At 55.4% G+C, this 22,489-nt stretch overlaps 3 protein-coding genes across 13 annotated transcripts; 2 read left to right on the top strand and 1 right to left on the bottom strand.

Moving 5' to 3' along the window:
- Nucleotides 1-587: 587 nt before the first annotated feature.
- Nucleotides 588-4,394, bottom strand: Tcf19 (transcription factor 19). Of its 2 annotated transcripts, XM_075979362.1 has the most exons (4): nt 4,245-4,394; nt 3,453-3,990; nt 2,184-2,733; nt 588-901 (listed from the first exon to the last, which is right to left on the bottom strand). In XM_075979362.1, exons 2-4 carry the CDS (start codon nt 3,688-3,690, stop codon nt 892-894), a joined length of 798 nt encoding a protein of 265 aa, XP_075835477.1. In that variant the 5' UTR covers nt 3,691-3,990; nt 4,245-4,394; the 3' UTR covers nt 588-891. The 2 variants fall into 2 exon arrangements, with proteins under 2 accessions (XP_075835477.1, XP_075835478.1); XM_075979363.1 differs by having other exon boundaries at nt 3,453-4,394.
- Nucleotides 4,395-4,596: 202 nt separating this feature from the next.
- On the top strand, nt 4,597-19,325 carry Cchcr1 (coiled-coil alpha-helical rod protein 1). Of its 10 annotated transcripts, none has more exons than XM_075979329.1 (19): nt 4,597-4,772; nt 5,392-5,507; nt 5,805-5,871; nt 5,954-6,167; nt 7,481-7,784; nt 11,223-11,386; nt 11,486-11,621; nt 11,753-11,863; nt 12,057-12,206; nt 14,266-14,376; nt 14,481-14,587; nt 15,997-16,109; nt 16,274-16,319; nt 16,799-16,947; nt 17,026-17,214; nt 17,297-17,398; nt 18,075-18,226; nt 18,375-18,498; nt 18,658-19,321. In XM_075979329.1, exons 3-19 carry the CDS (start codon nt 5,856-5,858, stop codon nt 18,771-18,773), a joined length of 2,304 nt encoding a protein of 767 aa, XP_075835444.1. In that variant the 5' UTR covers nt 4,597-4,772; nt 5,392-5,507; nt 5,805-5,855; the 3' UTR covers nt 18,774-19,321. The 10 variants fall into 10 exon arrangements, 7 of the variants coding, with proteins under 7 accessions (XP_075835444.1, XP_075835442.1, XP_075835443.1 ...); XM_075979327.1 differs by having other exon boundaries at nt 4,621-4,772; nt 18,333-18,498; nt 18,658-19,320; XM_075979328.1 differs by having other exon boundaries at nt 4,621-4,772; nt 5,392-5,529; nt 18,333-18,498; nt 18,658-19,320.
- A 1,798-nt stretch (nt 19,326-21,123) lies between these two features.
- Nucleotides 21,124-22,231, top strand: Psors1c2 (psoriasis susceptibility 1 candidate 2). The gene is made up of 2 exons (XM_075979367.1): nt 21,124-21,178; nt 21,602-22,231. Exons 1-2 carry the CDS (start codon nt 21,124-21,126, stop codon nt 21,952-21,954), a joined length of 408 nt encoding a protein of 135 aa, XP_075835482.1. The 3' UTR covers nt 21,955-22,231.
- The last annotated feature ends 258 nt before the right edge of the window (nt 22,232-22,489 follow it).

Below are 22,489 nucleotides of genomic sequence, written 5' to 3'. Positions count from 1 at the left end.
AAACCAAGTCTTCAAGCGGGTTGTTTTTTTTTTTTTGCTGTGTGTCAGCCCCACTAGAACTCTTGGCCTCTGCCTCCCGAGTCACGGGATTAAAGAGCATGTGCCACCACTGCCCAGCAAAGATTTTATTATATATGGAGCGCTCTGGCTGCATGCCAGAAGAAAGCACCAGATCCCATTATAAATGGTTGTGAGCCACTAGTGGTTGTGGGAATAGAACTTGGGACCTCTGGAAAAGCAGCTCTGAGCCATTTCTCTGGCCCCTCCTTTTAAAGAAAGGACCTTGTGTAGACCAAGCTGGCCTGGAACTCATAGTATGCTTCCACGCTCAACATTAAATCTGTGTGTGTGTGCGCACCATGAATCCTTGAGTGCCACAGTACGGGGACAATGTGTGAACGTCTCTCTGCTTCCACAACGTGGGTCCTGTGGCTCAAGCACGGTCACCGGGCTCGGTAGCCAGCGCCTTCACACATACATCATTCCCACGGTGCTTCTGCTGCAGGGATTCCATCTCACACCACACCACGTCTAGGCTTCCCAGCATTTGGAAAGCGGGCTTAGACTCAAGGATAAATACCCCCATGTGGATGAAGCAAATTTATTTTTATTTAAAGGCAAAGCTCTGAAAAGCCAGTCACAGAGACCCAGTCAGCTGTGGCGCTAGCCATGGTATGAGGAAGCCCTGGGGTGGCTTCTGTGATGGTTGCTCCAGCAGCAGGTAACTCTGGTGTCCATGGGAACGAGGCGTGATTCCTTGTTACTCGGCATTCCAGCTCACTGGGAACTTGGCAGCAATACCTTTGGCAGGAAACCTTTTATTTTGTCACCTCAGCCATGAGGGTTCTTCAGCCTTGAGCCGGAGTCTATGGCAATGGGTTTTTCCTGTGCTCATTCTCTCCTTTGGAGAAAGGAGATATTTCTCAAGATCCATTCTTTTCCAAAAAATGAATGTTTTGCCTGTATATATGTATGTACATGTGTGTCTGGAGGTTGGATCCTGTGGGACTGGGGTGAGCTGAGTGAGCTGAGAGCAACAAGCGTTCTTGATCACTGAGCCATCACTGCGGTGTGGGTTCCACTTACACTATCACTGCCCCTAAACCGGAGGAGCCACATCTGTGTCCTCTGGCCTGCAAAGCCCAAGGTGTGAATCCAACACGGCATCGTGGGTGGCCAATGCAGGTCACGAGGTACCGGACATCACCGCCATCCCAGGCTACTGTCTTGTGGGTGGCCGCAAAGGTGCATGAGGCTCCCTACTTTTTGATTTTTCAAGACAGGGTTTCTCTGTAGCGTTGGAGCCTGTCCTGGAACTAGCTCTGTAGACCAGGCTGGCCTAGAACCCAGCAATCCACCTGCCTCTGCCTCCCAAGTGCTGGGATTAAAGGCGTGCGCCACTGCCCTGCTAGGGGCTCCCCACTTCTAAGGACAGTGGGAGTCTGGGAGTGTTCCTGAGTATCTTGTAGTCTAGACCTCGCTAGAGCGGCACAAGGGGCTCAAGGCCTGTGGGAAGCAGGAACTTGGAGGGTAAGGGGTGCCAGCAGAGTCCATGCCTAACACAAGGTGACGCCTGGAACCCCAGCAGGACAGATCAGCTTTCATTCTGACTGGCCTGTCCTTTACTTGAGGAATTTGAGGCTAGCCTGGGTTATACAATGAGACCCTTTCGTCAAAAGCAAACAGGGTTAGAAAGATGGCTCAGCTGATCTTCCAGAGGATTTGGGGTCTAGTGCCCCACCAGTTCCAGAGGATCCAATGCCTTCTTGGCCTCAGGGTACTGCATACACGTGGTACACAGACATCCTAAGTTGACCTGCTTACTCTAGTTTTTGTTTTGAGGCGGGGTCTCAGTATGGGTCAGGTTGGTCTCACACTTGGCAATCCTGTCTTCTGCCTCGACTATCCAGTGCTGAGATTGTGGTGTTTTATGTATGTGATGGGACGCCAACCCTGGGCAAGTCAGGTGCATGCTAGCTAATGTCTCAGTGAGGCACTCCTGTGCCCCACCCCCTAGATTCTAGTTCTAACCCTTACTCCTGCAACCTCACACACATTTCCTGCATTAACGGATGAAAGCTAACCTGGATGTTATCCCTGTACCTCTCATCCCTGCCTTCTAAGACTTCATAAAAAGGAGTCTAGGGTGTGAGGTGTAGACAGGCTAACACTGAGGGACTTACCCACTGGACACCAGAGCCGCTTTCTCCATGCGGAGCTTCTTCCTGGGCTCCATCAGGACGGACAGGGGGCACAGGGAAGCCTCGCTCTCATCATCTAGCTCTGCCAACACTCTGTGAGCCGATTTCCTCCGGTTCCTTGTGGGCGGAGCAGACGAAGCTCCCACTTCCCCAGGCCGGGTGGGAGCAGCCAGGCTTTGTGGTCGGCCTCCACCCCTGGAGAAGGTGAGGGGCTGGGGCTGCAGCTTGCTGAGGCTGCCGATGGAGTTGAGGATCAGTGTGGCCTTGGGGGCAGAGGAGAGGGTGCTGAGTGGCCGCTGGGGCGCCCCCTGAGGGGGCACCATGGGCTGGAACCCGGCCCCAGCTTCTCCCCTGGACCGAGGGACGGTGATGGCAGCGAAGTCCTGAGGTTTGACCCGGACTTGTTGGAACATGAAGTAGAATTCCGAGGAGCTGGTTCCTGCTTGCCCTTCAGGGCCAAAGGTCAGAAGGTCACCATCGTTCAGCTCCAGCCTGTGGCCTCTTGGGAGTCGGACATTATTGACCAAAGTCCCTGTTGATGGTGAGGCACAAGACAAGTGACAAGTACGGTGACCTGGTCATTTGGTTTTCAGGGGAGCACCTAGGAAAGTTCCACGAATGGGAAGTTTTCTCGCTGTATTCCTGCTTGAGCAGATCTACCCCTAAACAGCTCCCATTCTTATATTTTTTTGAGACAGTTTTAATCTGTCGTCTAGACTGGCCCAGAACTCACGACCCTCCTATCTCAGCCTCTGGAGTGCTGAGATCACAGGGCGCGTGCACACGCGCACACACGCACACACACACAGCCATACTTGCCCCTGCTGTCCTTTTCCTTGACTGTAAACGTAAATGGCCCGTAACAGCAAGCGCTCACGCTTACTGTTGGCTGTTACAGATCAATGCCGAAAACTTCAGATGAGGCTTCTCCAAACCTTGCATCTGACCTAATAATAGGGAACTAAGAACTGGAGATAAAAGAACTGTGGACTTTTGAGGCTGCCTTGGGCTGGGTGGAACACTGCCTTCATGGGAACAAGTCTGAGCTTAGTACTAGAGTGTCCCACTGTGACACTGTGCGGAAGACAACCCAGCGCCTCCCTCCTAGCCCAGATGAGCCAAAACAGCCGAGCAGGTTAGTCCTGGGAAGAGCTGACTGCACAGCTCTGGCGGGCAGACCAGACCTGATCCTGCTTGCTTGTCTGTTCACGGGACACTGACAGACACTGGGGCTGCCTGCTCACCGCTTACCTTGGCTGCTGTGGTCCTCCAGGCTGACCCTCCAGTCGTCCCCTTGGAGCTCAGCATGCAGCTCCGCGTGGACCCCAGAGATGAGGCCCGGCTCCTGCTGGGGCCGCAGGGCCACATCACACAGGTCAGCCCTGCAGCCCAGCCGGTAGGTGCAGCCCGACTTGGATGGGGGGTGGAAGGTGTAGAGATCACCGCCCCTGCCGCCCCCTATGCGCAGCAGCTGGAAGCAGGGCAGCATCGGGGGTGCTCCCTCTGCACCACTTCTGCCACCTCAGCAGCTCATCACCGCCCCTGCTCCTGGGCCACGCACCGCGGGCTTCAGTTCAGTGCTAAGTGACGTCAACAGCTGTACCGTGGGCAATGCCAACTTGAGAAATAACAGATTCAGGGCGCCAGAGGCGGTAGTGGCTGTCAGGACGAGACTTAAAAAGCAATTCCAGGAAAGTCCTGAAGCGATGCAAAACCAGGAAGACGTCCTGCGGGACCTCGGGGGAGCCGGATTCTCGGGTCGCAGAGCATCCGGGGAGGCTTTAACAATCTGTGCAAGGCAAAGCTACTTTAAGCGGCAGCTGGGAACATGCAGACGGGGTGGGGAGGTCCTGCGACACGAACGTGCGTGCGGCACGGACGTGTCCCCTCAGCTGTAGCCCGGAGCCGGGAAACTTCCTAATCCAGGTGGAGCACCCCTTCTGTCCGCCCCCGCTCTTCGGTCCCTCGAGGGAAGAGAATCCGCTGTCACCCACAAAGCGCGACGCAGACAGGTCCCTGATACTGCAACAAAGTGGATCTCACCCTTTCCTTTTTCGCTTGCGGGGTAAACTGAGGAAGGGACTCCACACCCTGCGCCCCTCGCTCCCGCTGCGGTTTGACAGCCAGGAAGCCGCCGGGAGGGCGCGGCTTAGGCGCGCGCGCCGCGCAGACTCCTCCTTCAGAATTCCCGGGCCCAGCTTCGCGCCTGCGAGCCCGCCTTCCCCCTCCGGCTGCTTCTGATTGGCCATCTGAGTTGCCCTCTTCCGTTCTACTGGATGAGGCACAGGGAGGAGCTGTCCCTCTCCCGCCCTCCGCCTTTTCTGATTGGCTTACACGTTTTCCCGGGTTCCCGGGGTGGGGTGTGGCCATAAGGGCGCGGGGAAGGCCTTAGGCGTCAGTGTGCCTGCGCGCACCTTTCTTCTTCCTCCTTCCGGCCAGGGGAAATGGTGCTTTAGAGCTTTTAGAGCAGCCCGCCAACCCACCCGCCTCGCGCATGCGTGATCGGGGGTGTGAAGCCTGGACCGGGAGCTCGGAGTAAGGGGCGTGGCAAGAGGGCGGATCTCGCGCCGGGTAAGGGGCGTTCGGCCAGAGTCGGTTGGGGGCGGAAAGGGTCTGAAAGGGGGTGCTAGGGTGGGTGGACGGGGTCCGCAGGGGAAGGGGGTGCAGGAGCCCGGAAAACAGATGAGGGGGGCGAGACAGCCTTAGCGCTCAGGGTGCTCAGGGGGATGCGCCAGGGGTGTGTGCAGGAGAGGAGAGGGGAGACCGGAGGACAGGGAGCGCAGGATAATTCGGTCCAGAAGGATGCAGACTAGAACTAAGAGTAGAAGCGTGTAGAATCTCTGGATTGCGTGAAAACAAACAACAACAGCAGCAGCAACAACAAAAAAAGACATTTGAATTCGGATGGGAGTTGGACAAAGAAGATGCTGTAGGGCTCCGAACAGAGACGGGCTTCGGGAATGGAAGCAGAGGGGATGGGGATAGAGAGAAACTGAGGCCGGTTACCGAGAGGCTCCGTTGAGATAGCAGGAAGCTGGGTTCCTGGCAACAGGCTCTAGGCTGCTTGCGTTCCCCGGGGATCCTAGGGAAGCCACTTAACCCCATATGTGGCCTCATTCTTCTGGGGCCAGGCCTTGGGCTAACGCTATGAAAGGAATTGACCCAGAAATCATGGCTCGTTGGTACCTAGATGGGCTTCCCAACATCCCTACCATTCCATGGCGAGAACTGTGGAGACCGGGCTTCCTACGGGCCCTCTCACCTCCAGCCCTGAGCTGCAGGGACCGTAGACCCTTAAGGAGGAAGGTAAAGCACCACCCAGAATCCTGTAAGTAGAAGCAATCTCCAAGGCACCCTCTGGCCCCCATCCCAGTACTTTTACCTCATGGTTGTTGCCTCGTTCATTCTCTTAGGAACGTGATTGGGACAGGCAAGTGGTTTGGTTTTCATGTGCCTTCTTAGGGAATTAGGGAAAGAGAAGCTTAGAGCCCTGTGGGTCAGTCAGTAACTTTAGTATTTTATCACTTTGTTATTATAGGACTTTCTCTTTGGAAGGTGGCCTGAGAACTGAACTGGAGTGTCCTTGTTTCTCCTATTGTCCAGGGGAACGTACATGCCTGGAGACACGATCCAGAGGCTTCAGATAAGACAGAGATGTTGCCACCTTCAGGTCAGTGAGGCCAGTCCAGGAGGCTGGGGGTCTCCTCTCTTGCTGAGAAACTGACAGTCTTTTACTCTTGTGATCCCCTCAGGTTTTGCTGGGCTGGTTCCTCCCTCTCACTTCCAAGCTCGGCCCCTTCCAACTCTGCCAAGAATGGCCCCGACCTGGGCTTCCGACATTCCCCTGATCCAATCCAGGGCTGGCCAAGGTGTCGTCGAGAGGCGGTTAGACACTCAGAGGCCTACGGTGACCAAGTGGGAACAGGATGTTTGTGGAGATGGACAAGGGACAGGGAGGAGAGGCAGGTAGGGGTCGGACTTGCTAGTGATCCTTTGTACACACATGCCTTTATTTCAGCCCTTGGTTTTCTGTAGGCGTTGTTGGTGCCTACAATGCATATACCATATGCACTGGGGATAACAAAGAGAGCTCTGGACTTAAATTCCCAGCTACCAAGGAATGTAACTGTCTAAGGGAGGAGATGGGTGGATGGCCCAGAAGCTGTTGGGAAGCGAGATGACACGTAGCTTAGACATGCTGACCCGGTACAGTGTTCCATACTGCTTCTTATGGAGTAGTTAAAAAGGTCTATACGGGCTGGAGAGGTGGCTCAGAGGTTAAGAACACTGGTTGCTCTTCCAGAGGTCCTGAGTTCAGTTCCCAACAACCACATGGTGGCTCACAACCATCTACAATGAGACCTGGTGTCCTCTTCTGGTGTGCAGACATAGATGCAGGCGGAATACCATATACAAAATAAATAAATAAATACTTTAAAAACAACAGATTTCAGCGAGCTCACATCTTTAATTTCACCACTTAGTAGGCAGAGGCAGACGGATCTCAGTGAGTTCAAGGCCAGGCTGGTCTACAGCCAGTACTGTTACACAGAGAAACCCTATCTTTAAAAAAAAACAAAAAGTCCTTTACAGGATTATGCCTCTGCATATGGCTATGCTCTGGATATGTGTTTTAAGATTTTATTTTTGAAGCTGGGCGGTGGTGGCGCACGCCTTTAATCCCAGCACTGGGGAGGCAGAGGCAGGCGGATCTCTGTGAGTTCGAGGCCAGCCTGGTCTACAAGAGCTAGTTCCAGGACAGGAACCAAAAAGCTACAGAGAAACCCTGTCTCGAAAATCCAAAAAAAAAAAAATTTTATTTTTGAGCCGGGCATGGCCTACCTTTAATCTAGAGTGGCAGAGGCAGGTGGATCTTTGAGTTCAAGGTCCCTCCCTGGCCTACAGACTGAGTTTTGTCAGAGCAGCCAGCACTCTCAGCCACTGAGCCATCTCTCCAGTCCCCAGGAATATGTCTGTGTGTGAGTGAGAATCCTTTGAAGCCGGGAGTCTGACCTGATGCTTGCTCTACAACTCAGACTGGCCTCGAACTCACAGAGATCCACCTGCCTCTGCCTCCCAAGTGCTGAAATTAAAGGTGTGCGCCATCACTGCCCGGCTGCTCATGGTGTTCTTATGATGGTGTACGTGTAGATATCCTCCTGCCTCAGCTTTAGCCCCTGCTTCCCCACATAAAGTAGGGGGTCACTATCCTCTTTGCTGTCTCCACCCTCCCCGCAGTACGTGGGACGCATCTCACCCGTGCCCACTTGTCTTTGAAGGTCTCTGGAACTGGGGGTCTCCAGCGCCCTGAGCCAGCAGGCCGAGCTGATCTCCTGGCAGCTCCAGGACTTGCGGCGGCTGGAGGAGGAGGTCCGATCGCTCCGGGAGACCTCGCTGCAGCAGAAGATGCGGTTGGAGGCGCAGGCTCTGGAGCTGGATGCTCTCGCCGTGGCAGAGAAGGCTGGCCAAGCTGAGGCTGAGGGCCTGCGTGCCGCCTTGGCCGGAGCCGAGATGGTCCGGAAGAACCTGGAGGAGGGGAGCCAGAGGGAGCTGCAGGAGATGAAGAGTCTGCACCAAGAGCAGGTGAAGATGGGGGCGAGAGGGTGCACTTCCCAGCGAATTGCAGGGAGCCTGGGGGGTAGAGGGTGGGAGCAGAGCCATGGCATCTTGGAAGGGGAACGTGGATGTTTTGGTCTTGCTCGGACTGCAGTTGTTCTTGGGAGTCATGTGACCTGGCACCATTTGAAACGCTCCCAAGTAGTATTTCCCAGTTCTCTGTCAGGTACCCTTCTAGGAACCTGGTGGAGGGAGGGAGGAAAGCGGGTATGGATCCCGGGAAAGACTGAGAGAACGTTGTTCAGTCAGGATGCCCACGGCTTCTCTTTGCCATCCTCGAGGTAGGAACCGCTCGCCTGGGGATTCAGTGACCAGGTTGCTGAGTCTCTGCTGTCATGAATGGAGCCGACAGCCTGGTGGGGACACATTGAATGTGGCTATAGCCGGCTGCAGCTGAAGAAGCGCTGCAGGGTGCAGGAGCACGAATGAGGGAATGTGGCCGGGGACAGGGAGGGCAGCCACCCCAGGCCATGGCGAGGTCAGGAAGGGAAGCTATAAAGATGAGTGTTTTGTTTGTAATATCGGGGCAGCAGTGGCCTTGGTGCCCGGGAGTCATCACTGAGAAGGCTCCCTGAATGTGTCGCTTCCCTAAGCAGACACCCGCTTTGATATTTGATAGCCTGTGTAATTGGTACCACGGTCAGATGGCAACTCCACAGTCATTGTGAGACAGCTGCTTGCTTTGCTGTTTGTTTTGATTTTTTTAAGACAGGGTTTCTCTGTGTAGCCTAGCTGCCCTGGGACCTGCTTTGTAGACCTGGCTGGCCTGGAGCTCACAGATTCTCTTGCCTCCACCTCCCAAGTGCTGGAATTAAAGGTGTGCGCCACCTCGACGGGGTCCAGAAAGAAAAACAGGCTAACAACACAATCAGACTCGTATTTTATGTCGAGAAAGACTGTGTGCAGGGAAGGCCTCGGGAGAGAGCTTGGGGAAGTGCACTCTGTTAGGCAGCAGGCTTGGTAGGTATGGCAGATCTATTTTGGAGTGCAGGGGTGTGTTAAGGCAGGGTCTGGATATGTAGCCCTGGCTGGCCTAAAACTTGACAGTCCTCCAGTCTCAGCTTCCCAAGAACTGGGGTGTCTTAGGGTTTCTGTTGCTGTCTTAAAGCACCATGACAGAAAACAACTTAGGAAGGAAAGGGTTTGGCATATGTAACCCTGGCCACGTCCACTGAGGGAAACCAAGGCAGGAGCTGAAGCAGAGGCCAAGGAGGAACACTGTCACTGACTTGCTCCTGGTGGCTTGGTCAGCCTGCTTGCTTATGTAACTCAGGACCCACGGGGCTGGGCCCTCACACATCAACTATTAATCAAGGAAATGTCCTTGCCTATGGGACAATCTGATGGATGCATTTTCTCAATCGAGGTCCCCCTTCCTCCCAAACTCTAGCTTGACAGCCGGGTGGTGGAGGCGCGCACCTTTAATCCCAGCACTCAGGCAGAGGCCAGTGGATCTCTGTGAGTTCAAGGTCAGCCTGGTCTACACAGTGAGTTCCAGGACAGCCAGAGTGGTTACACAGAGAAACCCTGTCTCAAAATAAAATCAAAAAATCCTTTAGCTTTTGTCAAGTTGACCAAAACCTCACTAGTACGCGGGTTTATAGACATTTGCCACCACATGCTCAGGACCACTGGAGGGTGTGTGTGTGTGCATTCAGGTGTGGAGGGGCGTGAGTGTGCGTGGCACAGGTGGTGGTCAGAGGGCACCCTCAGGTGTGGGTCCTTGAGCTCCTTCATGGTATTTTATTGACCTGTAACTCTATCACGTAGGCCAGACCTCCTGGCCCATAGAGCTGGGTGATTACAGGTGTGCCCAGCTTTTGGCTTAAGTTGTGAGGCAACCGACTGAGCCATCTTTTCAGCCCACAAACCCACAGGCAGGAGAAGGCGATGTTTACTGGGGCTGTTAGTGGACACAGGGAGGGAGGGAAAAGAACAGACAAGAATTGATGATTGAAACTAGCAGGAGAACCAGATGTAGGGAAGTCTCCATTTGCTTATAGCAGGGGGGTCTGTGGGTGGCTCTCTGAGAGACAAGGCCCAAGGTGGAGGAGCTGCCCCCCTTAAAGATGACTTCTGTTTATGTGTGTGGTGTTGGTAAATGTATATCACACGTGTGTGTGGGTACCCAGCGCCAGGAGAGGACACTGGATCCTACCACACGTGTGTGCGGGCACCCAGAGCCAGGAGAGGACACTGGATCCTACCACACGTGTGTGCGGGCACCCAGAGCCAGGAGAGGACACTGGATCCTACCACACGTGTGTGCGGGCACCCAGAGCCAGGAGAGGACACTGGATCCTACCACACGTGTGTGCGGGCACCCAGCGCCAGCAGAGGACACTGGATCCTACCACACGTGTGTGCGGGCACCCAGAGCCAGGAGAGGACACTGGATCCTACCACACGTGTGTGTGGGCACCCAGAGCCAGGAGAGGACACTGGATCCTACCACACGTGTGTGCGGGCACCCAGAGCCAGGAGAGGACACTGGATCCTACCACACGTGTGTGCGGGCACCCAGAGCCAGGAGAGGACACTGGATCCTACCACACGTGTGTGCGGGCACCCAGAGCCAGGAGAGGACACTGGATCCTACCACACGTGTGTGCGGGCACCCAGAGCCAGGAGAGGACACTGGATCCTACCACACGTGTGTGCGGGCACCCAGAGCCAGGAGAGGACACTGGATCCTACCACACGTGTGTGTGGGCACCCAGAGCCAGGAGAGGACACTGGATCCTACCACACGTGTGTGCGGGCACCCAGAGCCAGGAGAGGACACTGGATCCTACCACACGTGTGTGTGGGCACCCAGAGCCAGGAGAGGACAGTGGATCCTACCACACGTGTGTGCGGGCACCCAGAGCCAGGAGAGGACACTGGATCCTACCACACATGTGTGTGGGCACCCAGCGCCAGGAGAGGACACTGGATCCTACCACACGTGTGTGATCCTACCACACATGTGTGTGGGCACCCAGCGCCAGGAGAGGACACTGGATCCTACCACACGTGTGTGTGGGCACCCAGAGCCAAGAGAGGACACTGGATCCTACCACACGTGTGTGTGGGCACCCAGAGCCAGGAGAGGACACTGGATCCTACCACACGTGTGTGTGGGCACCCAGAGCCAAGAGAGGACACTGGATCCTACCATACGTGTGTGTGGGCACCCAGAGCCAGGAGAGGACAGTGGATCCTACCACACGTGTGTGTGGGCACCCAGCGCCAGGAGAGGACAGTGGATCCTACCACACGTGTGTGTGGGTACCCAGCGCCAGGAGAGGACACTGGATCCTCTGAAGTGCCTGCTGTGGGTGCTGAGGACTGAACGAGTTCTGGGTGCGCGGGAAGCTCTCTCTCGTCTGCTGGGTCCCTCTCCAGCCCCTTCTCCCTCCACAGATGTCCTCCCTGACCCAGGCTCACCAGAAGGCTCTTGCCAGTCTGACCAGCAAGGCTGAGGACTTGGAGAAGTCTCTGAGTAGCCTGGAAATGAAACGGGCAGAGGAGACCAAGCAGCTGGCTGTGGCCCAGAAGGAGGTGGAGCTGCTTCGGAGTCAACTGAGGTCAGGGGCAGGGGCGACTGGGAAGAGCCTCGCGGGTGACGGCATGGGGGCATCTGGGCTGTTCCACTGAGGACTCTCCCGTTTCTGCCTCCACCCTAGTAAGACCCAAGAAGAGCTGGAAGCTCAGGTGACCTTGGTCGAAAGTCTGAGGAAGTATGTTGGGGAACAGGTCCCTCCTGAGGTTCAGAGCCAGGCATGGGAGCTGGAACAGAAGGAACTTCTAGACACCGTGCAGGTGAGGACAGGGATGGCCCGGAGGAGAGAGCACAACTCCCAGGGAGGAAGGCCACGCTGTCGCAGGGCTCAGGCTGCCTGCCCACTGCCTGGGTGTAGCACGGAGACTCACTGGCGTGCTCTTCTGCCCAGCGCCTGACGGAGGACCGCACTGACCTCCAGGCCACTGTGGAGTTGCTGCAGGTTCGGGTCCAGAGCCTCATGCACATGCTCGCCCTACAGGAGGAGGAGCTGACCAGGAAGGTAGGACTCCCTCACCTGCCAGCCCCTGACCGGCTGCAGGCCTTCCCTCTCTGGGGGCAGTAGTTGGTGTGCTGCCCAGACCCACCGGGATCCTTTTTCTCCAAAACCTCACTCCTTGCTGTGGTAGGGCAGAAAGAGCAAAGGTCACCCCATCCGCCTCCTCAGGATGCTTCTCCTGCCTTCCCACATGCAGATCCAGCCTTCAGATGCCCTGGAGCCCGAGTTTCCTAAGAAGTACCGATCGCTGCTGCGCTGCTGGCGGGAGAAGGTGTTTGTCCTCATGGTACAGCTCAAGGCCCAGGACCTGGAACACAGGAACTCCATGAAGGGGCTGAGAGACCAGGTCAGGGGCTCTGTTACTCAGCATCTCACACAATGATGACAGTTTTGCTTTGGGTGGTCACCATGTGCTGGGCACAGGCCCTGAAGAGATGCCTACGTGTTCCCCAGGAGCTTCAGTTCTGAAGGAAGACGAAGGAATAAGTAGAAGAATGGGTGGTGTCAGACAAATGTGCTGTAAGGGGAAGGATAGAAGAATGGGTGGTGTCAGACAGATGTGCTGTAAGGGGAAGGAGAAGAATGGGTGGTGTCAGACAGATGTGCTGTAAGGGGGAGAAGAAGAATGGGTGGTGTCAGACAGATGTGCTGTAAGGGGAAGGATAGAAGAATGGGTGGTGTCAGACAGATGTGCTGTAAGGGGAAGGAGAAGAATGGGTGATGTCAGACAGATGTGCTGTAAGGGGAAGGATAGAAGAATGGGTGGTGTCAGACAGATGTGCTGTAAGGGGAAGGAGAAGAATGGGTGGTGTCAGACAGATGTGCTGTAAGGGGAAGGAGAAGAATGGGTGGTGTCAGACAGATGTGCTGTAAGGGGGAGAAGAAGAATGGGTGGTGTCAGACAGATGTGCTGTAAGGGGGAGAAGAAGAATGGGTGGTGTCAGACAGATGTGCTGTAAGGGGAAGGATAGAAGAATGGGTGGTGTCAGACAGATGTGCTGTAAGGGGAAGGATAGAAGAATGGGTGGTGTCAGACAGATGTGCTGTAAGGGGGAGAAGAAGAATGGGTGGTGTCAGACAGATGTGCTGTAAGGGGAAGGATAGAAGAATGGGTGGTATCAGACAGATGTGCTGTAAGGGGAAGGAGAAGAATGGGTGGTGTCAGACAGATGTGCTGTAAGGGGAAGGAGAAGAATGGGTGGTGTCAGACAGATGTGCTGTAAGGGGAAGGAGAAGAATGGGTGATGTCACACAGTTGACAAGACTGAAGTGGATAGGCAGGGTGGTCAGCGATGCTTCCGATCCATCAGGGCAGGGCATGGTCAAGACAGGGTTTTTCTTTGTAGCCCTGGCTGTCCTAGATTTTGCCATGTAGACCAGACTGACCTTGAACTCAGAGGTCCAGGCCTGGGAAGATGGCTCAGTGGTTAAGAGCACTGGATGCTCTTCCAGAGGGTCCTGGTTACATTCCCAGCACCCACATGGCTGCTCACAACTGTCTGTAACTCCAATTCCAGGCAATCCGACACTCTCACACAGGCATACGTGAGGCAAAACACCAGTGTACAAAAAGTAAGATTTTAAAAAGAGAGAGAGAGCGAGAGAGATCAAAGAAAAGAACTGAGAGGTCCAGCTGTTTCTGCCTCCCAAGTACTGGGGTTAAAGATAGGTGTGCACCACCACTGCCTGGCTTTCTTTCTTTCTTTCTTTCTTTCTTTCTTTCTTTCTTTCTTTCTTTCTTTCTTTCTATTAGCACATATTTATTTAGGTGGGTGTAGTGGTGCATGCCTTTAATCCCAGCACTTAGGGAGGGAGAAGCAGAATTTCTGAGTTTAAGGTCAGCCTGGTCTATATAGTGAGTATCAGAATGGCCAGAACTACATAGTAAGACCCTGTCTTAGGGGGAAAAAAAGATGTGTTTATTTTATTGTATGTATAGGAATGTTTTGCCTGCATGTAAGTATATGTACTGTGTGCCTATGGAAGTCAGAATGCGTTGGCTCCCCTGGAACTGGAGTTACAAATGGTTATCATGTAGGAAGAGGGAATTGAACTCAGGTCCTCTGCAAGAACAACCAATTCTTTTTTTTTTTTTTAATATTTATTTATTTATTATGTATACAGTATTCTGTCTGTGTGTGTGTCTGCAGGCCAGAAGAGGGCACCAGACCTCATTACAGATGGTTGTGAGCCACCATGTGGTTGCTGGGAATTGAACTCAGAACCTTTGGAAGAGCAGGCAATGCTCTTAACCACTGAGCCATCTCTCCAGCCCAAGAACAACCAATTCTTTTAGCCAGCTGAGTCAGTGTCTCCAGCCCCACTTCAGGGATTCCTGCCCTGTCTACTTCATTCTCACGGCTTTGGCTCTAGATTTCCCTGCCCAGCTCCCTCTGCTCCCCTAGGTAGCAGAGCTGCAGGAACAAGTGAAGTCCCAGAGCCAGGAGCAGGCCATCTTGCATCGCGCCTTACAAGACAAAGCCGCTGAGCTGGAGGTGGAGCGGATGAGCACCAAGGTCTGAGCCAGGAGACTAGAGGGAGGGGGACAGAGACCCTGACCAGACACCGGGGAGGAGGAGGCTCTAAAGAAGATACACACACAAAGCCACATCCTTACCAGACCCTGCAGATGGAGCTGAATCGGGCTCAGGAGGCTAGGCAGAGGCAGGAGCAGCTGACAGCCTCTGCTGAGGAGCAGCTGAAGTTCTTGGTCCGTGCCATGAGCAGGTATCTTCCGTGGGGAGGCGGGTGGTGGGGTGCTGCTTCCCTGAGCAGCCTCGGGCAGAAGGGTGCAGAAGGGGGGCGCCCGCTGTGAACTGACTCACCTGTGGTTGGAGGGGATCCTGCTTCCTGCAGGTTGGTCCAGTAGCCTTTGAAGCTAAGTAGGGCAGCTGGGCGGGGCCATGGCTTCAGAGCTCAGTGGTGGGATCTGTCCTTCTCACTCATGCCCTGTTTAGTTGGGGACAGCCAGACTGGTCTATAGCTCAGCACAGCACTGGCCTGACGTTCAGGAATCCCTGGAACAGACTAGTCAGAGGAGCCCTTGCCCAGATACAGAGTGTTGCGTGAGCCTCCTGCCTCCAGGAAGCCTCCCAGGCTTAAAGAGTATCTGAAACCCCAGCTGAGGGAGGCAGACAGTGCCGGAGCCTGAGTGGCAGCCTGCAGTAGAAGCCTCACTCAGAGCTTGGCCAGCCCCAGTGCCCACTGTTGGCCGCTGTGGGTTTTGCTGAGCGCTTCCCTGGGCTATGGATTGCAGATCCAGGGTGGCTCTGACCTGGGAGCCTTGATGGTTCCTCACTGCACACTGCAGGCCAGGCAGGATGGCACATGGCGGCTTTAAACCCAGACTCAGCTACTTGGGACTCTGTCTCAACCCTGACCATCCCTTCCCTGCCAAACCAAATGAGACGCCCGAGCCATGGTGTTGGGTTTCTTCTCAACTGGATTTTATTTTGAGGTTTTTTTGTTTTGTTTTTGTATTTCAAGACAGGGTTTGGGCTGTCTTGTGTAGCCCTGTCTGTCTTGGAACTTGCTCCGTAGACCAGGCTGGCCTCTAATTCAGAGATCCACCTGCCTCTACCTCCCTAGTGCTGGGATTAAAGGTGTGCACCACCACTGCCAAGCTCAGCTGGATGTTTTTATCTGACAGTCACTAAAGCTTAAGCATTTATGTTTTTAAGGTCTGCTAAGGAGCTTGATTGATTAATTGATGTACTGTGACCTTCAGGGTCTGCCAAGGTCTCATCCCTCCTAGTGGTCTCTGTCCCCCCTTTTCTTGCTGCTTAACAGCCTACCTCTCCACTTATGTAACAGTACAGGACGGATGTGTCCTGTGTACACACTGCAGGTCCTTCAGGACAGACGTGTCCTGTGTACACACTGTAGGTCCTTCAGGACGGATGTGTCCTGTGTACACCCTGCAGGTCCTTCAGGACAGACGTGTCCTGTGTACACACTGTAGGTCCTTCAGGACGGATGTGTCCTGTGTACACACTGCAGGTCCTTCAGGACGGATGTGTCCTGTGTATACATCCTGCATATCCTTTAGGATGGATGTGTCCTGTGTACATACCCTGCACGTCCTTCAGAGATGAGATGAGGGGAGGGGAAGGGCGAGTGACCTGTGCCTTTTCCAGCACTCAGGCCAACCTCCATAGCACCATGACCAGGGTGAATCAGGCTATAGCCCGGATTCCCAGCCTCAGCAACCGACTCAGCTATGCTGTCCGTAAGGTCCATACCATTAAGGGTACGTATAGCAACTGTGGGTTTCCAGCCTGTCCCCACTGGCCCAGACCCCTTCCTCTTAGCCCTAGATCTGACCCCATAACTATCCTCTGTTGCCTTGGTAACTTTCTGTGCCCTGTGCATCCCTGCCCTGTGCCCCACTGTCCTTGTGCTTTTCCTTCTCAGGTTTGATGGCTCGAAAACTGTCGCTTGCCCAGCTGCGCCTGGAAAGGTAAAGGACAGGCGTACTGAGGTGGAGGGTGTGTGATGTCGAGGGCGGTCTGGGACAGGCGTACTGAGGTGGAGGGCGGTCTGGGACAGGCGTACTGAGGTGGAGGGCGGTCTGGGACAGGCGTACTGAGGTGGAGGGCGGTCTGGGACAGGCGTACTGAGGTGGAGGGCGGTCTGGGACAGGCGTACTGAGGTGGAGGGTGTGTGATGTCGAGGGCGGTCTGGGACAGGCGTACTGAGGTGGAGGGCGGTCTGGGACAGGCGTACTGAGGTGGAGGGCGGTCTGGGACAGGCGTACTGAGGTGGAGGGTGTGTGATGTCGAGGGCGGTCTGGGACAGGCGTACTGAGGTGGAGGGTGTGTGGATGTTGTGTGTGGTCTGGTACTGGTTGCCAGGACTCAGAAAGGACAAGAAAGGATAGAGGCACTGGTCAGGTGGCTGCTGAGGGAGTTTTCTCTGACTTCCTCCTTTCCGTCCCAGCTATCCCCCACCCCCACCCCCACCCTCACTGGATGCAGACCTGAGCCTTGAGTTGGAACAGCTACGGGAAGAACGAAATCGCTTGGATGCAGAGCTGCAGCTGAGTGCCCACCTCATCCAGCAAGAAGTGGGCCGGGCACGGGAGCAAGGTATAGTGGCCCTGGTGGGTGTGCGGGACCGGGGAAGACTTGGGTCTGAAGCTCAGGTGCCTAGAAACTTCCTTTTAGGGGAGGCAGAGCGCCGGCAGCTGAATGAGGTGGCCCAGCAGCTGGAGCAGGAGCTGCGGCTCGCCCAGGAGTCCCTGGCCAGCGTGGGGCAGCAGCTGGAGGCAGCCCGGCAGGGCCAGCAGCAGAGCACAGAGGAAGCCGCCAGCCTCCGGCAGGAGCTGACACAGCAGCAGCGGATCTACGGGCAAGGTGGGCAAGGTGGGCAGTGTGGCGATGCCCGCCACCCTTCAGGATGGGCAGCTCCTGACCCCGCCTCCCACCCTCCCCGCAGCCCTGCAAGAGAAGGTGACTGAGGTGGAAACGCGGCTGCGGGAGCAGCTCTCAGACACCAAGAGGAGACTGAACGAGGCTCGGAAGGAGCAGGCCAAGGCTGGTGAGATATGCTGGGGAGGACTTGGCCCTCGAATGGCCTGGCCGTCCTGGAACTCGCTCTGTAGACCAGGCTGGCCTCCAGCTCACAGACCCTCCTGCCTCAGCCTCCCAAGTGCTGGGATTAAAGGCGTGCACCACCACTGCCCAGCATAAATCCTCACTTAGCTGAGCACACGGCAGCTAATACCAGGTGACCTCCCTGGCTCCTGGCCTGTGTCACTGTGCATGAGCGAGAGGCGTAGGGTGAATGATCACGTCTTTCCCCATGCGCCCATGGTCATGCGTGTAGACAGAGTCGTGGGAGCTGGAGACATGATGGGTCAGCTGCACACCACCCCACAGAAGGAAATTCTCTAATCATGACACCAGTGTCAATTCCATGAGCCTTCGCCACACACGGTGGTTCTTACCTATCTTCCCAGCACTAGGGAGTAGGAGGCAGGATAGTTTAGGGCCAGCCTGGGCTACATAGTGAGGCCTGTCTCAAAACAACAGCAGCACAGATGACAAGCCTTGCCTGAGGAGTTGCTGTCAGGGATGAGGAAGGCACTGGGGTTCACAGAGCCCAGGATCCATGGCATCTGTCCACTCGCGGTGTGGAAGAGACCCTGAGAGTCAGAGCTGAGAGCTCGGTCTGATTTTTTGGGCTCTGGGCTGACCCACTCCCATCTCCTTAGTGATTTCCTTGCGCCAGATCCAGCACAAAGCCACTCGGGAGAAGGAGCGCAATCAGGAGCTCAGGCGCCTGCAGGATGAGGCCCGGAAGGAGGAAGGGCAGCGGCTGGCCCGGCGAGTGCAGGAGCTGGAGAGGGACAAGAACCTCATGCTGGTAGGGGACAGTGGGAGCAGGGACCTGGTAGCTGGTGTGAGGAAAGCTGTAGGGTGGGGGCGGCCCATGGGCCCTGGTGCGGTGCGGCTGACCCTCTCCTTCCCAGGCCACCTTGAAGCAGGAGGGTCTCCTCTCTTGTTACAAGCAGCAGCGCCTGTTAGCTGTGCTTCCCTCGGGAATGAATAAGAAGTTGGCGGGGTGCAGCTCCCAGCTTGTAGGGTCCCCAGATCCTGAGTCTCCAGCAGCTGCACCTTCCGGAGAATCTGTGAAAGGTAGAATTCCGCTGAAAGACCCCACCCCCCAAGGCCTGAACCCCGAAGGCCCCTGGCCTCCTGTGCCCAGGACCCTCCCCTCAGGCCTCCCAGCCAGTGCAATTCTGTGCCCTGGGCAGCACCGAGCCTGTTCTCACCCTGCAATGTCCTCTGTATCAGGGTCCCTGACTGTCCTGCTCGACAACCTGCAAGGCCTGAGCGAGGCCATTTCCAGAGAGGAGGCTATATGCCAAGAAGACGTCCCAAACACCACGTGCTGCGGGGAGGAGCAGTGAAGCCAGCCTGGAGCTGGATCCACCGGGAGTGGGCAGGGGCCAGCCTGACCTGTTTCCCAGCAAGCCTCGGGGTCCCAGCTCCCACCAAGTCTGAATTCTGCAATAAATAAAGATGGCTATAGCGGGGCGGATGCTCGGAGTTGTCTGGACTCTCCCTGAAGCCAGCTCCTCCCGCCCGACCTTCCCGAGTGGCACCCCTTCCTAACTGCTCCCAGGTTTGGGGTTTTTGTTTTGACTTTTGAGACAGGGTCTCCACCCTGGAGCTCACTATGTTTGTACACCAGGCTGGCCTTGAACTTACAGAGATTTTATTTGTCTTCACCTCTCGTTTTCTTCCTTCCTTTTTTTGTAAGACATGGTCTCATGTAGCCTCGGCTGACCTAGAACTCACTCTGTAGACCAGGCTGGCCTCGAAGCCACAGAGATCCTCCTGCCTCTGCCTTCCAAGTGTCACTGCCACCTGGACCAAGTTTTCTTTTTTTTTTAAAATATTTATTTATTTATTATGTATACAATATTCTGTCTGTGTGTGTGTGCCTACAGGCCAGAAGAGGGCACCAGACCTCTTTACAGATGGTTGTGAGCCACCATGTGGTTGCTGGGAACTGAATTCAGGACCTTTAGAAGAGCAGGCAGTGCTCTTAACCTCTGAGCCATCTCTCCAGCCCCTGGACCAAGTTTTCTTTACTTCCACTTTTTGCTTTAGAATTATTTTCCTTGAGTGATGATGAATGCCTGGAGCAAAATACTAAACATTCAGTATTTAAGAAGCTTCTCGTAGGAGAGGCCTTCCTAGCCCAGGGTCACCATGACAACAGCGTGAGGAGGGGATGCTAGGCTGGGCTGAATTTTACTCCGAAGCTGGTCCAGATTGTGCTGTAAAGGGATTTGGGGTGGGTTGGAGAGATGGCTCTCTTCCAGAACACACACACACACACACACACACACACACACACACACACACACACGGCAGCTCACAACTGCCCATAACTCCGTTTCTGGTGGTTCCAGTGCCTTTGACCTGTCTGCACTGCATACATGTGGTGCACAGATACACATGCAGGCAAAACACCTATTCATGAGGCTGGAGGGATGGCCCAGTGGTTAACAACACTGACTGCTCTTTCAGGGGCCTGGGATCAATTCTCAGCACCCACATGGTAGCTCACAACTCTCTGTAACTCCAGTTCCAAGGAACACAACACCCATAGCAAACACCAATGCACATAAAAGTTAAGAAAAAAAAACACCACCCATTCACATTAATATATATATATATACACATATATATGTGGGCTGGAGAGATGGCTCAGTGGTTAAGAGCACTGACTGCCGTTCCAGAGGACCGGGGTTTAATTCCCAGCACCCACATGGCAACTCACAACTGTAATTCCAGTTCCAGGGACTCAACATCCATGGCAAAACACTTATGCACATAAAAATTAAAAAGAAAAAACTTTGGGTGTGTGTGGAGGGGGAGTAACAGTGGGTTAAAACCTTGGAGCCTGAGTGAGATGGGTCCAGGTTCAGGAAGGGGCCCAAGTGAGGGATCCGGGAACAGGGCTAAGTTTCCCAGGTCAACCCCAGGCAGTGGGAGCAAGGTGGAGACTCTGAAGTGTTCTTAAGGAATCTCTCGTGGAGGAGGGGGTGTTTAGGGGTCGCAGGGCCCTGGTGCGAGGAAGGAGAAGGAAGAAGAAACCAGATTACATGGGATGGTGGGGGGAGCATCTTCCTGAGCCTTGGGGAGGGGGGTTGACGCAATCGTCTCTGCATGGGGTCAGGAACCAGGATATCCTGGCTTCTAGTCACCCAGGTGGCTCCCTATGGAATTCCTTAGATGTCACTGCCTAGGAGGTCCCTGTGTAGCTGAAGAGAGACACTCAGCAGCCTGCATGGTCCAGAGGGAAGTGGGGGAGGGGTTCTGCTGACTGACCCAGGCGTCCTGCCTCCACCTGTAATTACCAAGCTTCCCCACGCGAGGTTTGTCCCCATTTTGTGGCTCCCAATAACTATGAAGGATGAAAGGTGGCCTCTGTGATTACAGAGATGACAGGTGGGTACCAGTGGTTACAGGGTGTGGATGAAGGAGGTGTGGAAACAAGGGTGGGGCCTCCTGGGGTCTGGGTCACTGATAGGGAGACCCGGCTGATGGGACCTGGGCTGGGGACTGAAGAGATGTTACTGGCGGGTTCCTTGTAAACGGGTCCAACCAGTTGGGCTCTGATGGGGATTCCGCAAGTCACTGGGCTGGCCCCTCCCCACATGCTGGTCACCTCCTCTACTATAAAGCCTTTCGGGTTCTCAAGCACCCAGACTCCGAGCACCCCACATCGGGGGCCAGTAGACAGCCATGATGCTCAACTGGAAGCTGCTGGGGCTCCTGGTCCTTTGCCTGTGTGCTGGAGGTAAGTCGGGAGAGGCCAGGAGCACAGCTGGGGCGACTCACCCTTAGGGCGGGGACCCCCAAGGAGGGCAGGAGTGTTCTTAGTGGGCAAAGCTCAGGGAAGGTAGGCAGGGGCAGTTCGGTTGTGGATATGTTGCTGGGTCAGGTGGAGGGTCATGATGTGGGTGTGTGGAGTCTGTGTGCTGTGGGCTATCCCAACCCAGGTTGGACAGAGCCATTTGGAGGCTTGATCATGTGGGTGGTCCCAAGGAGCCCAGGGCTTTCACACAGCATGGAGGTGGCTTCAGTATTTGGGAAGTGTATGAGGAGCACTTTAGCGGGGGGCGGGAGATGGGGGGTCTGCTTTGGGGCCAGCTCAGGCTGTGCGGGAGGCTCAGCCTTTGGGTCCAAAACTGGGTGCATCTGTTTCCTTCCTCCTCCACAGGCATCTCAGGCAGTGAGGACCCCTCTCCCAGACCCACAGAAGCCCAAGAAGAAGAGGACTCCCCAGCATTGCCACTGGGCCCTCCAATCCCTGGTGACCCCTGGCCAGGAGCACCTCCTCTGTTTGATGAGCCTCCACCTCCAGGCCCCAACCGCCCCTGGAGAGATCTGCCTAATGCCGGTGCCTGGCCCCCAGAGCCCCCTAGCACTGATCCCCCTCAGCCTCCTCTGCCTGATGACCCCTGGCCAGCAGGAACCCAGCCCCCAGAAAACCCCTGGCCACCTGCCCCTGAAATGGACCACGGATCTCAGGAGGAACCCGACCTCGACCCACCCCAGGAAGAGTTCAGATAGGGAGGAGCCTCAGGGAGCTTGAGCCTCCTCAGAGCACACCTAACCCCACCTCTGCTCCCTGCCTCCTAATCTCTTAGCTCCTTAAGTCTCTGGTTGGATTGTGTGCAGGTGTCTATGTTCCACCACCTCCCCTTGACCTTGACCTTCATGTCCAGCTCCCCCTTCAGATTGACCTCCATCTCCAGCCCCTCTCCTTCACCTTGACCTCCATTTCCAGCTCCCCTTTCAGCTTGACCTCCATGTCCAGCCCCTCTCCTTCACCTTGACCTCCATGTCCAGCCCCTCTCCTTCACCTTGACCTCCACGTCCTGCCCCTTCACCTTGACCTCCACGTCCTGCCCCTTCACCTTGACCTCCATGTCCAGCCCCTTCACCTTGACCTCCATGTCCAGCCCCTCCCCTCACCTTGACCTCCATGTCCAGCCCCTCCCCCCACCTTGACCTCCATGTCCAGCCCCCCTCCCCCTTCACCTTGACCTCCATGTTCAGCCCCCCTCCCTCAACTTGATCTCCATGTCCAGCCCCTCCCCTCACC

This window comes from Microtus pennsylvanicus, chromosome 7, assembly GCF_037038515.1.
Source record: "Microtus pennsylvanicus isolate mMicPen1 chromosome 7, mMicPen1.hap1, whole genome shotgun sequence".
Lineage (NCBI taxonomy): Eukaryota > Metazoa > Chordata > Mammalia > Rodentia > Cricetidae > Microtus > Microtus pennsylvanicus.
This window is presented reverse-complemented; position numbering and strand designations above follow the sequence as displayed.

Bases quoted from the DNA above. Each gene is read 5' to 3' on its own strand.
- Tcf19 (XM_075979363.1), bottom strand. From the start codon at position 3,690: ATGCTGCCCTGCTTCCAGCTGCTGCGCATAGGGGGCGGCAGGGGCGGT. The intron at 2,734-3,452 runs GTAAGCGGTGAG...CACCATCAACAG, and splicing joins GGAGGACCACAGCAGCCAAG to GGACTTTGGTCAATAATGTC.
- Cchcr1 (XM_075979323.1), top strand. From the start codon at position 5,307: ATGTGGCCTCATTCTTCTGGGGCCAGGCCTTGGGCTAACGCTATGAAA. The intron at 11,864-12,056 runs GTAGGACTCCCT...TCCCACATGCAG, and splicing joins AGGAGGAGCTGACCAGGAAG to ATCCAGCCTTCAGATGCCCT. The intron at 14,588-15,996 runs GTATCTTCCGTG...TGCCTTTTCCAG, and splicing joins TTGGTCCGTGCCATGAGCAG to CACTCAGGCCAACCTCCATA.
- Psors1c2 (XM_075979367.1), top strand. From the start codon at position 21,124: ATGATGCTCAACTGGAAGCTGCTGGGGCTCCTGGTCCTTTGCCTGTGT. The intron at 21,179-21,601 runs GTAAGTCGGGAG...CCTCCTCCACAG, and splicing joins CCTTTGCCTGTGTGCTGGAG to GCATCTCAGGCAGTGAGGAC.